Genomic DNA, 16,269 nt, shown 5'->3' on the forward strand with positions numbered 1-16,269 from the left:
GGGCCTGGCGCTAGGTGGGGCGACTGGGTACTGGCGCTAGGTGGGGCGACGACAAACACTAAAATTAGTTAGTGGGGTCATATGGTACATACACTATAACCACCTAGGGAGGTCCAAATGTTTACTCGTTAAACACCAATAATAGTGCCTTAGTCATCAGTTTGGGCTTAGTGAAACGCTGGGTTCTATGGAACGATGCAAATAAAATATATTTTATATTTTTGAGTTCTTTTCACTCCACCAATCACGTGCATTCACAGTAATACGAAAAATTATTTGCTTTTGACAATTGCGAACACAAGGAACTAACATAACATAGCATAGCGTTGTTTCATCACTATCATAAGAGACGATTATTATAATCGTCACGTCTAACTTTTATATTGTAAATAAAATGTAAGTACAGCACTATTATCGCACTGCTTTCACCATACATCTCTACTACTATCCACTGATATAACCTCTTTATTTATTCCTTTATCCCTTTATCAGTCCGGCATACCATTCATGGAGGTGCTGTGCAAGAACAGATATGTGGGGAGGACGTTCATCCAGCCCTCGACCCGTTTACGTCAGCTGGGCGTGGCCAAGAAGTTCGGGGCGCTCTCTGAGAACGTGAGGGGCAAGAGAATCGTGCTCATAGACGACTCTATAGTGAGAGGGAACACTATAGGCCCGATTATCAAGCTGCTGAGAGACGCTGGGGCGGCGGAGGTGCGTTTGAAGTTATTTAGAATAGATCTTAAGTATCACACTGATATGTTTTTAGCAATTTTGTGTCGGACATTCTGAACGTTGGTTGTTGGTGTCTTAGTGTCATATAAACAAAATTTATGCCTTCCTTGTAAAAAGAAAATGATATTTTACGAAGTAATTACCCACTAAAAATATGAAGGTTTATGGTCTTCTCGTAAAATTGTACTTGTTTTAGTGAATGTCTAGTTTTCGTTTATTCACTTATCCTTTTTGATTTAATCTATGCTACTTGTGTTGAGCGAGCCGTATTTGTTTTGTGATGAATTGTGTAAAATAATAATTTCTTGTTTGCTTATTTCTTCGAGCTTGATTGTTTTGAGTATTAACTTAGTCAATAATTTTTTAAATCATATTAATTTCAAATGTTAAACTATCTTCAGGTGCATATAAGGATAGCGTCTCCCCCCCTTAAATACCCGTGCTACATGGGTATAAACATCCCCACCCGAGAGGAGCTGATTGCCAATAAAATGGACACGTTTAAATTGGCTGAACACGTCGGTAAGTGATGCTGAATTTATACACTTTTATGAGAGATTGTGTTTAATCATTCTCTCGTTAAGAACTCTCTTTCTAGCGGGATTGTAAGTTGATTAAATATTTTTTCAAGTTTTTCCTCCTCCTTAAAATTTATTACAAGTTATAACACATTTAAATTTATGCATGTTAAATGTTTCCGCACCTGTTATTGCATTTGATTAAATGAATGAAATAATCGGATTCTATATGTAAAAATAATATTTACTTGAAATACATAGATTTGTTATTTGTGTGGGTGGTTAATAGCACACTTTGCCAGCAAATATAAAATCCAACTGCACTGCATCGATCTCCATTCTCACCAGGCGCTGACAGTCTCGAATACCTGAGCGTGGAGGGTCTGGTGAGCGCAGTGCACTACAACATGAAGGCCACGCCCAGCGACGGTGTGGGCGGCCACTGCACCGCCTGCCTCACCGGAGACTACCCCGGGGGCCTGCCGGAGGACGTCGATTGGTAGAAAATGGTAGTGGTAGTTTGGTAGATGATGGTAGAATGGATGCTTTTGTGGTAGGTTTGTAGAGGTCGTTTTATACGTACGTCGGGAGTGATTTAAAATTGTGGACATGTCCGACTGGTTAAATTCGTATTTTGAATTCAGCGGTTTATTAATGATAGCAAGACGACACTGTTACCGCGATGTACTTTGTACCTACGTCAAATAAATACATATACATTAATGCTCATGTAGAAAATATTACTAGAATATAACTATTTATAAGAATTGTACTAGAACAATGGAAATATTCTGAAAAACATAAAATTTAATCACTCCAGACGTACCCGCTTTCAAACGAGTCAGTCTGTTACTCAAAAATTATCGTATACTATATAATCAAAACCTCACATGACATTCTAAATACGCATTGCTGTATGTCTTCAAGTGCCTTATCTTTAATTGGATGTTTTGTACATTTATATTATAAGTATTTTGTGACGGGTCGTGCTGGTTTCGCCCCGAGTAGAATAAGCAGTGACGTTGCATCTCAGAGGGACACCGTGACGTATTAGCAGAGTATTGAGTACGGTGTGGGAAAGTGATGGCGCTATACGATCTACATTGCTGTCCTTTTCCCACTTTTTGGAATTAATACTCTAAGACGTCACAGTAACCCTCCAGATATATACAATATGTTGATTGTTCGAATATTATAACGAATATATATTTAGTATAAGAGAATATTTTTAAAGATTTTTCCTAATTTGAATAGAAATATATGGTCGAATACACTCTTTATATGTATTTTGTAGATTAGGTTTCATTCCACGTTTTTCTATTTGTAGTATTCATAAATCGTTGTCGAATGATTATTATAGGTGATCTGATTTTAAAACCTAGGGACTGTATGTACATTCCAAAACTCATTTGAAATCGAATGTTTTTTTTAACATTTTTTTTAGGTTATTTTGAATTAATTGTTTTTATTTAGTTACGAATTTGTTCTATTACTAATTACAAAGTACAAATGTTACATGTGTGTTTCATTTTAATTCCTCATTTAACAAAATAAATCTCTTAAAAAATTTAATAAAATACCCAAGTTCGACACTTTAAAAAAATTAATACTAAATGACACTGGGCCCTGGGATAATACTAACCTTATAACCTTTCGACCTAACCTAACCTTATAACCTTTCGACGATTCTATTTTACAATAAGCAAAATACTCCCTATTTGCAGCAGCAAGCTCTTAAAATCGATTAAATCATTTAGTGCCTATACCCACCAAATTTAAGATAACTCTATGCCTCTCTATGAACCTTACCCTTAAACTCTCAATAAACCTGAACGATCGAAAAATTTCTGCGTCACTCTTACGCCTACGGAAAATACATAGTATAGGCTTACGGAAATTTTATCATATTGTATCAAAATTTCGCAATAAACTCAAGTGGTCACTAGTAAGATTACGACTGAAAAAATAACCCACCTTAAAATCAGCCTTCTTTGTCCTGTCAGACCGAGACATTTAATTTTCTTTTTTGAAACGTTCTGTTCAACTTGGACCTTTGATTTTTTTTTGTACACCGTGGGTCCAAAAGCACTTTATAACATCATTGTGAAATGTACCACGGAAGCAGTAGGAAATAAAAATCAGGGATAAAAAAAACATATATTTTGTATTTACATTGGATACACTTACATGAAACATAATAATCTAGTAACAACTGTAGTTGTTAAAATTTTTATATTATAAAAATATATAATATGATAAATACAATGCATTTTATGACAATGCAAAATGTGTGTTCTCTAGCGACAAATTTTCCAATTCAATCTTTCATTGGAAAAATATTTAGTGCGTAAACACTTCATAGTAGAAAACAAAGCATACAAAACGCGCTCAGCCATCTGTGTCTTAATATTTAGATTTTTTAAATAAAGCAACAGATATTAATAGGTTTTTTTTTAATATAGTGATTCAAGAGGAAGATTTATATGTACAATAACATTCATAAAATAGTGTAGTAATACTGTGACTGAATTCAGACATTTCAAAGATAGCAGAAAGTCTTCACGGTATACCGTAAGATGGTTTTACTTCAAATTTAACGCTTGCGAAGACGAATTATAAAATTCCACACTCAATTAGATGACATTACACACTAAATATTAGTCAAAAAGTTTGAATAATTCGAATCTTTACCGCTGGGGAACTCATTACACACTTCCTTACAAATGTTTACGAATAGTTATTGTTCTGAATATATACAAAAATAAGTTGAGGCGTCATATCTTCTGACATTTGTTTGTAGTTCGTTCCGAGCAAAGCATTTCAAATAAAATATGAATACAGAAGGGAAAAAAGACATTTCAAATGCGACGAAACAGAAGAATGATAAAATGCACTTCGAAATATTATTATTTTTACTGTGGGAGTCGAGCACGCTTCGGCACGAATTGGGCCAGCTCGCACCGGGGAAGTACCACACCCCCACAGAAAACCGGCGTGAAATAGTGGCATGCCACTGTGTTTCGTACGGTGAGTGGGGGAGCCGGAGGCCCGTTTCCTTTTCCTCACCCGTCCTAGTCCATTCCTTCTTTCCATTCGTTAATCCTTTCCTTTTCCCTTACCCCATAAAAGCGGGCAGCGCATTCACAGAGGTACTACCTTTGCGAATGTTTATGGGCGGTGGTGATCGCTTACCATCAGGCGAACCACCAGCTCAGCTGCCCGCTATGACATAAAAAAAAAAAAAAAAAAAAAATATATATTTTTTATACATTTTTCAATTTATATAGCATTTGAATACAATGAAATTAAAAATATATTTAATATAGGACGCGTTCCATTGATACAATATTGTAATCATTTAAATAAGGTTTCGTACCGTTTGAGATTGTTCTTAATCATCTTAATAGATGGCGTGGATGTCCCTATAGGCACATGAAACCGAAAGAAAATTTATTATCTTTAAATATATTATTCTAGAAGAAATTCGATTGCTAAGGCGGGATCACGGGTGGCCGAGAAGCTAGGCGTTGCCACTGTTGGGCGAAAAAACGTGGGTTTATATCTCGCCTCATTGTCAAATTTTTATGTATTCTTTTAATTCTCTTAATATTTGTCTGTGGCATGTTTCTGTTTATAATTTATTCAGTGTATTCTTACCTACGTTCGGAAACACTTATTTATATTTTTTTTTTATTTTAAACCACAAGAAGGCAAACGAAATTTGAAATGCGCGATGCTTCACCCATATTTATTTATTTAATAATATCTTAACAACGAATATTACAATCTATCGGTTCTAAATCTATACAAAAAAAAAATGATAAATAATTAATTGAGGCAACATATCGTTGGACTTATTGTAACGATGCCTTTTACCAAAGGTTGATATTGTTATTTATCGATACATTTGGAAAACAATTTAACTCGATCCATGTTATTTTATACGACATCTTGATAATTGTTACAATAATTGTTAATCCAATCACATTTTCACATTCCCCACATTCTCATTTCAAAAATGAATTCGAATTCTTTTTTTGAATTTAATTATTTTACGATAACCAGTAAATTCTAGAAGGCTCGTTCGTAGGCGCGGCCTCGCGGCTCGTTGCGTTTCTAACGTTTACCATTGTTGTGCTTACGGAGCGAGGACCTCTTGCTTGCCGCCGCCAGTTGGATCTGGTACGCGAGGGAGTGGATCTTGAAACCGTATAATCTGCAATCATATTTTTATTATTCAGTATTTATAACGGTATTACGTATGTCATAAATATTTGACAGTTTTATTAAAAATTTTATTTTACCTAAATTATGGCGGCCTTTGGCTTGTATTATTTTTTTATTTTTCTTGTTTATGCAAGACGATAAATATCATAAAAAGGTTTCTTTTTGTCATATCGAGCTAAATCGGTACAAAAAAAAATATAAAAAATTGTTTTTTTTTTTCTTTTTATTTATTTATTAACGCGCATGTACGGTACCTGGGCACGAACTGGGAGGTGGGCCGCTGCGGCCTGCAGTCCGGGTGCACCATGAAGACCATGTGCGGGAAGCCGGTGCCGAAGTAGGCGCCGTCCGTGTGGTGGTGACGCGACGCGATCGGCGAGTACACGTCCATGCAGCGCGGACAGTAGAGCTTCACCATCGCTTCACCGGGCAAATCCGAGAGACCTGGGAATAGAATCCTTTTTTTTTACGTTATAGAGGGCAATTGAGCTGGTGGTTCGCCTGATGGTAAGCGATCACCACCGCCCATGAACATTGCGGGTAGTAGTGGGTAGTGCCTCTGCGAATGCGCTTTTTAAAAGGAAAGGGGAAAGGATTGATAAGTGGAAAGAAGGAATGGACTGCGAAGGGTGAGGAAGAGGAAACGGGCCACCTTTCTAGGATATGGTGACAATATTTTATATACATTAAGAAAGAAAGAATGTATAGTAAACATCACTTAACGAGGCTCGCGTAATCTTTGCAAAACGAATGAAAAGGTTGACTTATAATCAGTGTGGTATTAGAAAGGATAACTACTTAGGATGTTTTGTTACTTTTTTTGTGAAAAATTATTATTTAGCATGCTTTAAAAAGTTAGTGTTTTTAGTTATGAAGCCGCATTTTGTACTCTGCATTTTTGTTATATATAAACAATACTAACTGCGACCCGCGGTTTCACCCGCGTAAGTCCGTATCCCGTAGGAATATCGGGATAAAAAATTGCCTATATGCTATTCCACTTGTCCAGCTATCTACGTACCAAATTTCATTGCAATCGGTTCACTAGTTTTTGCGTGAAAGAGTAACAAACATACGCACATCCTTACAAACTGTCGGATTTATTATATTAAGTAGGATATTGTTATTTACAGTCGTGAGTTTGTACAGATAAAGCATTTTATGATTCGATGATCGATGATTGATGATTGACTCGAGCACGTCAGTTTAATATAAGTGAAAGTACCTCACCTAATTCTTAGTACTTCAAGGAAGTGTGAGCAGTTAATATTGGTGCGTGCGCTCAGAGGAGACACAGAAAATATCGAATATACTCTATTGTTACGTTCAAATCGTCAGATTAGCGAAATTTGACGTTCTTACGTTAAAATTAACCCCTAACGTATCTGACATACACACACTTTTTCTTTTTTTTTTTTTAATTTTTTCCCTCTCTTCATAGCCACGAAATTACCATCTGAATCGAAGGATCAATGTATATTTTATATATTATTATATTTTATATGTTATTATATTTTATTTTAATGACATGCTAGAGCATTTTAAATAACAAATCTAACCCGCTTTAGTATTTCGATACCCTTGTTTTTATAACAATTACATTTCGACTCACCTATAGGTAGCATAGGCTGTGATTCACAGTACACTCTTATACAGTTACCAAAGTCACCTGACTGATACTTCTGCAACATTTGACTGACCCCTCTGGAAAGATTTAACAATGCAACAACTTGTGATTCATATATTTCATTTAAAAAGTTAGTGTTACAATTTATCTAAATCTATATCATTGTATTACAAAGTTTAAAGAGAAGTAATAGATTATACAAAATACATTCTTCTGTATTTATGTAGAAAACAATATATTTGGTACAGTTAAAACCCTGGTTTTGATAGAACGGGGTTTTCCCTAGTTAAATGTTCTAACTAGAGACTAAATAATATTCAAATTTGAGCAATACCAATCTCAGTTTTAACACTGGCATTAGTTACATCCAGCTATAACTAGGGAAATATAGTTCTAAGAAAAAAAAGAGTATTATCGGAAGTTTGTTCATTTAAAAAGAGATATGAAAGAATCTAAAACAAAAACAACATATTTAGAGCTTTTTGTATTAAGTCCTTAATCAATAGCGCTTCAGAATTCATACAACGGAATACTCTAATCTATCCTACAACATAAACTGTGAAAAGCATGTGCCTTAATTCTTTAATTTTAATGATAGATCTAAAGAAATGATAATATGCTTTTCTAGATAAAATTAGCCCTTATTTTTACATACCTGTTAGTTAATATATATCTGGCATGTATTAATCCATATAGCAATTCCGCAGCTTGCTCAAGTTGCCCCGAATAACCTGCATTATCTTCTACATCGTCATCTAAAAATATACCAATATTATAATTACATGTAACAATACATAAAATCGACTTTTTAGGCCTTCTTACGTTAGTGACCCAACATTTGTAATATTATATTATTGTTATACTGTTATTCTTATATTATATTATTGTCTTATTGTTCATATGTCATAGTTCATAGTCATAGTTAGTCCACTGAAACTGTTAATTTCAAATTTAACTTCACAAAGTATTGAACATATTAATACACAAATTAGTGCTCATTAGAAACAAAATTCTAGGGTTTTAAAATGAATTGACTGAGAAATTTTGAAAGAATAGAAAAAATTCTCATTTATAAAGCATTTCAATGCTATAAAACTAAAAATTAAAATGAATTGACTGTCTGTCATGTGAATCATTCTACTTATACTATTCTATTACTGAGAAATTTTGAAAGAATAGGAAAAATTTGATCACGAGGCGGGATTCGAACCCGCGTTTTTGCCAAACCGTAGCAACGCCTAGCCTCTCGGTCACCCGTGATCCCACCTCAGTAATTTAATTTCTTCTACTCTTTCTGTTTTTTATGTCCATTCTATTATCTAATGCTAATAATCCTACATGCAAATAATCTTACCAGGTTCTAAATCTAATATCATGTCCACAGCCTTTGTGTATAGAGGTACTTGCTCACTGAGGCCTGTCAGGTTAAATTTATCACTTATATAGTCCTCATCCACCTAAAACACAATGATAATTAATAAAATACCAAACATTTAGATGATTACAAGTAATTTCTTTGTATGATAGTGGAACAACAGTACCTTGCAAAAGAATTCATTTCCGCGAAGGTTGCAAAACCAATCTATCCATGAGACCTCCTCGGAACTGCTCATTTTTCTGAAATATTTATGTATGAAACCATTGTCTAAGCTATTTTTCTGACAATAAATTAGGGTGAAAATTTCCACTATGGACCGTTGATTTGACTCCGCCTTACCTCCCATGCTGCGGAAAGATCAACCCTTCTGCCCTTGCTTGCAGCAGGGTCACTCATGCTTGGCTCCACAGGTTTGGCTTATGGTTGCCTTCAGCGACCAGCATCAGCCACTCCACCTTGTCATTGTTTGCTTCATTACAGCGCATGAGGGCTGTCTCCCTCCGTGCTCCCACCCTTTTTATATGTACATTTAGGGTACGACAGACACGGTCAAGTGGAATGTGGGATGCCATAATTTGGTTAGGGAAAATATAGTAAGAATAAAAGCACAAGGAATTGTATAATTTTTATATTATAAACTTGTTATATTGCGTGCCTTCACATTACGTTCATATAAGGTAATGAAAAATTAGCTTTTTTCATGTAAAAAATATATTTTTCGCAACATTTACTGCATTAAATTTAGCATACGATTATGTGAAAATACAATAAGATGCAAAAGGATGATATGAAATTAAATCTATACTAATTATTAAACTGAAGAGTTTGTTTGTTTCTTTGAACGCCGATTGAGATTTGATTGAGGTCCGATTTTAAAAATTCTTTCAGTATTAGATAGCCCATTTATTTAGGAAGGCTATAGGCTATATATGTACCACGGGCGAAGCCGGGGCGGACCGATAGTAAAATATCTTCTTTATTGCGTTTGACGTCCATACCATGTCCAAATATTTACATCCATACAAATTTGAAATTACAAATATATAACCATGGCATGCTACTTGAATTTATAAAAACTTTAAAAGTATATGTTTCGTAGACCGTGTACATCTTCAAAATAAATTTGTAAAAAGCCTTTTATTTATGAGAAATCAACAAAAAAACAAATTATGAACTTTCACATCAACGGTCCAGAATGTAAATTTAAGCCTGAATTGTAAAGAAATGGAATACAACATTCTTCTTCTAAACATAGCAAGAAAATAGATTTCAATATTTCTATGTTTTGACAAAGCATAACCTTAAAAAAGATTTTTCAGATATGAAAAACAAGTGAGTTATATATAATGTGATTTAAAGCTTGAAATTCGTTAGATAATAATAATTAATATATTCAAAACCTCACCTTTTGGTACCTTTATTAGCCGCGCTTGACGGGAGGAGACTCTCATTTTATGTTCTTTCCCACAGATTAAGAACTAGTTACTACGTTTAACGTTTGACGTTTCTATTCTATGGAGAACAAATTTCAATGTTTTTTTTTTTTGACGTTTGGGTGGTTAGTATATCTATACTCTATGGTATGATCTATACTATATAAAATTTCATGTTAATATTAATTTTGTTATCATACGATGTGACTTATGACCAGTTTTTCTATGGCATTGTTAAAAAAGTAAAAGTTGGTGTTATATCACTCATTATATCCATTATCTGTCTTAATTTATGACCGTGTGATTAGAAGTTTCAAATTTTTAATGTTGCTTTTGAATTTAGGGACTAAATTCTATTTATATAGTATAATAAGCGCAGTAATAAGTCTAATTGGCAGACTTTTTACACAATAAGTAATGTACAATAATCATTTGGTATAACTGGGGACATAGTATAGTAATTATACTATGTCTATTTGACTAAGATTGCCGTTCTCTGACTAGTATATAGTCATAGATTATACACTTATATATATATATATAAACTGCTAGTAAAAAGTTATCTGTGTTAAGGCTCCTCCACACAGGCGCGTTATTATATATCGATAATATCGCATGCGGTATTGCGTTAATGCGTCTCGATTCCTTTTATATCCCTTCCACGCGCTGCGTTTTTATCGTCTGTCGTTGTTTGTATCGATATATCTAACGAGAGAGCGCCGAGCTACGACGGCACTCGAAGGATAAAAAATGGCGGGAAATATGCATAGCGATCGATATAACTAGTAAGTACCTACTTACAAGATGATATCGCAGGACGGAGAAACACAACGTCCTACTTCTTGCGGTGTTATTATCGCAACAGTGTGTAACTAGATGACCATCCTAATACAAAATCTACAGAAAATAGATATCGCAGTAACGCATGCGATATATCGACCTTATAATAACGCGCCTTTGTGAGGGAGCCTTTACTACAGAGCTGTTACTACTGCTGTCATCGTGATGTATGCTGTCATCTGTATCAATGTCAAATTAGTTGGCGAAAAGTAACGACGAGGTCGAAAAATATTCAAAATAAAAAAAAAAATACAAAATAATTCATTTTGCCAATAGACTATCAATTTAAAATGAACGGTATAAAGTATTTAACGTTACGATTTGGTAAGTTAGGTTAGTTTTGTTACTTATGAATTTGATTTTTAATACGACCTTACCTATATTCCTTAGTAGAATTACCACTTCAATTCGGCATTCTTAACTTATATGTATATTACAGTGGCGAAAAACACATCAAGAGTTTGTCGCCAAAAATCTCTCCGTGAAATGTCTAGTATGCAAAATCCTCCGGACTCTGAACTTAGGACACAGTTCACAATCCCAAATGGTATCGTGGGACAGCCGACATTTCACACCCATCCACATTTAATACCTCATGGCCATCTAACTTGTGGTATTACACAAATGGAATACAAAGAGCGCAGAGAGGCGTTGGTTAGCAAGTTGATATCTGAAGTGGACAATGTCCACAGATCGCATGTGGTGAGTTTATAAATTGAATATAAATAGTCGTAGAAAATATATAATAGTAAATTTGGTTCTTATTACATAATGAAATTTATTTATTAATGAAACTTTTTTTCTTTCAATATCCTGTATATACTTAACATTTATTACAACAAATAAATTTGTAAATGTTACACTTAAATATTGAATTATTTGAATAGAGCTTACCTGCTTCTTAAACCTCAGTATATATAATTTTTTTGGCAAAATGTTGTGTAGGAAAAAAGTTAAATGGACATACATTTTTTTTTTTTTTCTAGATAGTAATACCAGCCGCAAGAAAGCAGTATATGTCAGATAAAATTCCATATGTGTTCAGACAGAACTCTGACTTTTTCTATCTAACAGGATGTTTGGAACCCTCTGCCATTCTTGTGATGGTCAAACCAGCAAATAGAGACACTTATAAGGTAAATTTATTTATTGTAATACATATTAAAAATAATGTTATCTTATTAAGACTTAGTATTCCAAATAATGTACAGATGTTTGTTTGTTTGATTTGGTCTTGTCCTATTGGATTTTATTTAAAGCTAGTGGTCTACCACGCTTCACTCATGGTACATGAAAAGCCAGGGAACCCAGAGATAGAAATAAAAAACTTATATTCATCAGAGACAGCATAACACAATAACAAGGCAAATACATATTTCTGTAGTAGGTTGTCAACTTTTTTTAACTATTATATTATATATTTTAATGAAAGTTTATGGATATATATACATTCTTTATTTCAGTCAATACTCTTTGTTCATGATAAAGACAGTCATGCAGAATTATGGGAAGGACCGAGAACAGGCTGTGGTGTTGCCGCAACTCTGTTTGCCGTGGACGAAGCACAACCCGTTGATAATTTCAATAATTTTATTCACAGGTTTGTTTGTTCTTGTATATATGGTAGTTGACGTCACAGAGTAGTTTTTGTGTTTTTTAAGCCATACACTGGCAACTGAGTTGGTGGTTCACCTGATGGTAAGCAATCACCACTGCTCCTGCTCATGAACATTATTTATGGTGCCTCTGCAAATGTGCTGCCCGCTTTTGAGAGGAAAGACGTGAAAAAATGATCTATGACTGGAAAGAAGGAAAGGACTGGGAAGGATGAGAAAAATGAAATGGGAATCTGGCTCCCGCATTCAATGAAAACAGGATAAAATATGAAGCAGTAGTATACTACTAATTCACGCCAGTCTTCTGTAGGGGTGTGGTACTTCCCTGATGCGATCTAGCCTAATTCTTGCCAGCAAAAAAGTAGTTAAATCCTCTGATTATATTATAAAATTAGTCTCTAGCTTAATATAAATTAGAAAAAAAACTGTATCCTTCTTGTCTGGATATAATTTACACAGAATCCAATTGCTTTGTAGAACAGTGGCCTCGTCGAAACCCTCCGTACTCTGGTACCACAACGAGTCACCAGCGAACCCCGACATCCACGAGACAGTGCGTTCGTCGCTCCGGCAAGGACAAGCGGCATTGGAGGACCCGCAGAGGGCGTTGCATCAGATGCGTGTTGTCAAGTCGCCGGCCGAAGTGGAACTGATGAAGGAGACGTGTTATATCGGATCGCAGTCTGTGAACATGGCCATGGCCTGCACGAAACCCGGTGGGTAGGTGCTTTTTTTTTTTGAATGCATGTAACGATAGCGTAAGTGCGTATAAGTGTACCGGGATGGAGACGGTGGGTTCGCACTCGTTAAATTCGGAGTTGTTTTATAAATGTTATTATACATATAAACAATTCTCTTGAATCATTCTATCTGTTAAAAAAATCTCGTCAAAGTCCGTTGTGTGGTTGTAAGGATCTAATACCTACATAGAGATAGATGCAGGAAGCGTCTTTGCTTAAATTAATGTAGTGATTTGAAAATGAAAGACTTTTTAATTTATTTTAAGGCTTTAGGTTTTTTAGACTGAGACAGTCTCCCTGTGACCATGCTCGCTGTAAAGTGTTCGAAACGTCTGATCAAATGATATAATGAAAAAACAGAATCCCTTTTGAAATCCGTTAAAAAGTCTTCAACTATCTCAATGTACGATACTCGCGTAGAATCGAACACAAGACAATACTAAGATCTAAGCATATTTACACGCATAGCGACAGACGCGGAAAGCGACTTTGCTCTATACTCTATACCATGTAGTAATGTCGACGACTTTGCTCTATACTCTATACCATGTAGTGATGTCGACGACTTCGCTCTATAGTCTATACCATGTAGTGATGTCGACGACTTTGCTCTATACTCAATACCATGTAGTGATGTCGACGACTTCGCTCTATACTCTATACCATGTAGTGATGTCGACGACTTCGCTCTAAAGTCTATACCATGTACTGTAGTCGACGACTTTGCTCTATACTCTATAACATGTAGTGATGTCGACGACTTTGCTCTATACTCTATACCATGTAGTGATGTCGACGACTTCGCTCTATAGTCTATACCATGTACTGTAGTCGACGACTATGCTCTATACTCTATACCATGTAGTAATGTCGACGACTTTGCTGTATACTCTGTACCATGTAGTGATGTCGACGACTTCGCTCTATAGTCTATGTTGTAATGTCGGCCGCAGGCGTATCGGAGCACGCGATATCGTCCGTGTTCGAGTACGCGTGCCGCATGTCGGGCGCGGAGCACGGCGCCTTCCCGCCGGTGGTGGCGGGCGGGCCGCGCGCCGTGCACATACACTACGTGGCCAACAACCAGCTGCTGGCGCAGCGGGACATGCTGCTCATTGATGCGGGTGAGCCATGTGGGGGCCATGGTGGGCCATGGTGGGCCATGTTGGGTCATGTTGGGTCATGTTGGGCCGATTTGTAACGAATATTAAAATGGGCCAGTTGTATTAAAAAGTGTAAACGCGCCGTGGGCTCAATGCTGGCCTCTTTCCTTTTCCTCACCCTTCCCAGTCCATTCTTTTCAGTGGTATATCCTTTTCTTATCCCTTTCCCCTTTAAAGGCACTATAACTAATGTACATGGGCGGTGGTGATCGCTTATCGTCAGGCGAATCACCAGCTCAATTGCCCGCTTAATGTCATTATAGACACTTAACACCTAACATACATTAATGCATATTCAAATATGTTTTTATTTATTATTATTCTATGTACCATTCCTAGGGAAGGAACAGGTCGTCTTAACACAGGTATTGGCTAGCAAGGGGGCCTGAACCATATTGAACTGTTACCTATGTAATACCTAATAAATAGAGAAAGATTTATGTGGTCAGGTTGTCAACGTTGGCTCTACAACTCGGACATATCTCGCACGTGGCCCGTGTCTGGCAAATTCTCCAAACATCACAGGATATTGTATGAGCTTGTTTTATCCGTTCAGGTAATCCTATCCTATCCTACTATATCCTACTTAATATTATATATGCGAAAGTTTGTAAGGATGTGTTTGTTTGTTTTCTTTCACGCAAAAACTAGTGAACCGATTGCAATGAAATTTGATACGTAGACAGCTGGACAATTGGAATAACATATAGGCAACTTTTCATCCCGCTATTCCTACAGGATACGGACTTACAAGGGTGAAACCGCAGGGCGCAGCTAGTTGTGAATAATTGCGTTATATAGTTATATAGTCTCCGACTGCATAAAGTTCAACAAATTTACTTTTCTCATTTGGTCTTAATTTGATTTCTATGTTAGTAAAGGAGACAGAAATGAACAGTCAATAGTCCAATTTACCTGAACATTTTTATGCATGTCGCATGTATTTTATGTTTATAATTTTATTATGAATTATGATCATCATCATCATCATCATCATCATCAGAAAATGAGACATAGAGCTATGTTCAAGATGCGTTAAATGGTTTTCCTAGAAACGTCTGATTGAGCTGCTTGGCGAACAGAGGCCAGCGTTGGACCAACTGTTCGACAACATGTGTCGACTGCTCGGCACATCCCTGCAACAGGAAGGCATTCTACCTAAGAATATAGATGCTAATGAATTAATTGGGGTGAGCTGGTTTTCTTATCCTACTTCCTTCCTACTAATATTATATATGCGAAAGTTTGTGTGTATGTTTGTTGCTCTTTCACGCAAAAACTACTGAACCGATTGCAATGAAATTTGGAACGTAGATAGCTGGACAAGTGGAATAACATATAGGCAACTTTTTATTCCGATATTCCTACGGGATACGGACTTACGCCGGTCATTAGCAGAGATATGAGGCCATTTGTTTGTCGACATAAGACCTCTATTAAAGATTGGGGATAAAGAGAGAGGGAGAGAGGAATAAAGGAGACACACGCATGCCTTTTTCTTTTATATAGACTGCTTAGTAGTCATATTCATCATCATCATCATCATCATCATCATCATCACCATCATCATCGTCATCAGCCCATATAAGTTCCCACTGTTGGGACACAAGTTTTGAACTTTTAATTCTCAGAAATGCCGGTTTACTCACGATGTTTACCTTCGCCGTTTCAAGCAGTGGTGATGTTATCCACATGCGCAGATAAATTGAAAAAATTATTTATATGCTGCTCGCTTGCATAGCCACAAACCCCCGTCTTGTCGATTTTGAAGTCCGAGGTCCTCACCACTACACTATCTCAAATTTGCCCTATCCAAATCCTGTCCACTCTAAGCAATCTATCCGTCAGTCTTAACCTTTCGAAGCTCAAGTGTTTGTCTGTCTGTCTTCGCACAGCGCGCGTACCGCCTGTGCCCGCACCACGTGTCGCACTACCTCGGGCTGGACGTGCACGACGCGCCGCTGGTGCGCCGCCGCGTGCCCGTGTGCGCCA

The 16,269-nt window shown here is 36.3% G+C and overlaps 3 protein-coding genes across 6 annotated transcripts in view; 2 read left to right on the forward strand and 1 right to left on the reverse strand.

Annotated features, from left to right (window-relative positions):
* The window catches only part of LOC119830385 (amidophosphoribosyltransferase-like), a 25,568-nt gene extending 22,800 nt beyond the window's left edge, over positions 1 to 2,768 (forward strand). For all 3 annotated transcript variants that reach the window (XM_038353382.1, XM_038353384.1, XM_038353383.1), the window contains exons 12-14: positions 493 to 714; positions 1,137 to 1,257; positions 1,602 to 2,768. In XM_038353382.1, coding sequence (XP_038209310.1) covers positions 493 to 714; positions 1,137 to 1,257; positions 1,602 to 1,756 — 498 coding nt within the window. In that variant the 3' untranslated portion in view covers positions 1,757 to 2,768. The remainder of the gene's footprint in view (positions 1 to 492; positions 715 to 1,136; positions 1,258 to 1,601) is intronic.
* A 2,219-nt stretch (positions 2,769 to 4,987) lies between these two features.
* LOC119830228 (casein kinase II subunit beta-like) lies at positions 4,988 to 9,995 on the reverse strand. Of its 2 annotated transcripts, XM_038353165.1 has the most exons (8): positions 9,891 to 9,979; positions 8,825 to 8,998; positions 8,649 to 8,724; positions 8,462 to 8,564; positions 7,763 to 7,862; positions 7,093 to 7,184; positions 5,735 to 5,924; positions 4,988 to 5,469 (listed from the first exon to the last, which is right to left on the reverse strand). In XM_038353165.1, the coding sequence occupies exons 3-8, from the start codon at positions 8,718 to 8,720 to the stop codon at positions 5,370 to 5,372; spliced, it is 657 nt and encodes a 218-aa protein (XP_038209093.1). In that variant the 5' UTR covers positions 8,721 to 8,724; positions 8,825 to 8,998; positions 9,891 to 9,979; the 3' UTR covers positions 4,988 to 5,369. The 2 variants fall into 2 exon arrangements, with proteins under 2 accessions (XP_038209093.1, XP_038209092.1); XM_038353164.1 differs by lacking the exon at positions 8,825 to 8,998 and having other exon boundaries at positions 9,891 to 9,995.
* A 953-nt stretch (positions 9,996 to 10,948) lies between these two features.
* Positions 10,949 to 16,269, forward strand: part of LOC119830230 (xaa-Pro aminopeptidase 3-like) — a 6,101-nt gene continuing 780 nt past the window's right edge. The window contains exons 1-9 of the mRNA XM_038353166.1: positions 10,949 to 11,091; positions 11,198 to 11,460; positions 11,745 to 11,894; positions 12,222 to 12,358; positions 12,852 to 13,090; positions 14,068 to 14,238; positions 14,727 to 14,833; positions 15,330 to 15,467; positions 16,173 to 16,261. Of these exons, the coding sequence (XP_038209094.1) occupies positions 11,049 to 11,091; positions 11,198 to 11,460; positions 11,745 to 11,894; positions 12,222 to 12,358; positions 12,852 to 13,090; positions 14,068 to 14,238; positions 14,727 to 14,833; positions 15,330 to 15,467; positions 16,173 to 16,261 (1,337 nt within the window). The 5' untranslated portion in view covers positions 10,949 to 11,048. The remainder of the gene's footprint in view (positions 11,092 to 11,197; positions 11,461 to 11,744; positions 11,895 to 12,221; positions 12,359 to 12,851; positions 13,091 to 14,067; positions 14,239 to 14,726; positions 14,834 to 15,329; positions 15,468 to 16,172; positions 16,262 to 16,269) is intronic.

Source organism: Zerene cesonia, chromosome 11, assembly GCF_012273895.1.
Source record: "Zerene cesonia ecotype Mississippi chromosome 11, Zerene_cesonia_1.1, whole genome shotgun sequence".
NCBI lineage: Eukaryota > Metazoa > Arthropoda > Insecta > Lepidoptera > Pieridae > Zerene > Zerene cesonia.

Coding starts and splice junctions, on each gene's coding strand:
- LOC119830228 (XM_038353164.1), bottom strand. CDS start 8,720: ATGAGCAGTTCCGAGGAGGTCTCATGGATAGATTGGTTTTGCAACCTT. Junction 7,863..8,461: donor GATATTAGATTTAGAACCTG/GTAAGATTATTT, acceptor GTATATTTTTAG/ATGACGATGTAGAAGATAAT. Junction 7,185..7,762: donor AGATATATATTAACTAACAG/GTATGTAAAAAT, acceptor AAATCTTTCCAG/AGGGGTCAGTCAAATGTTGC.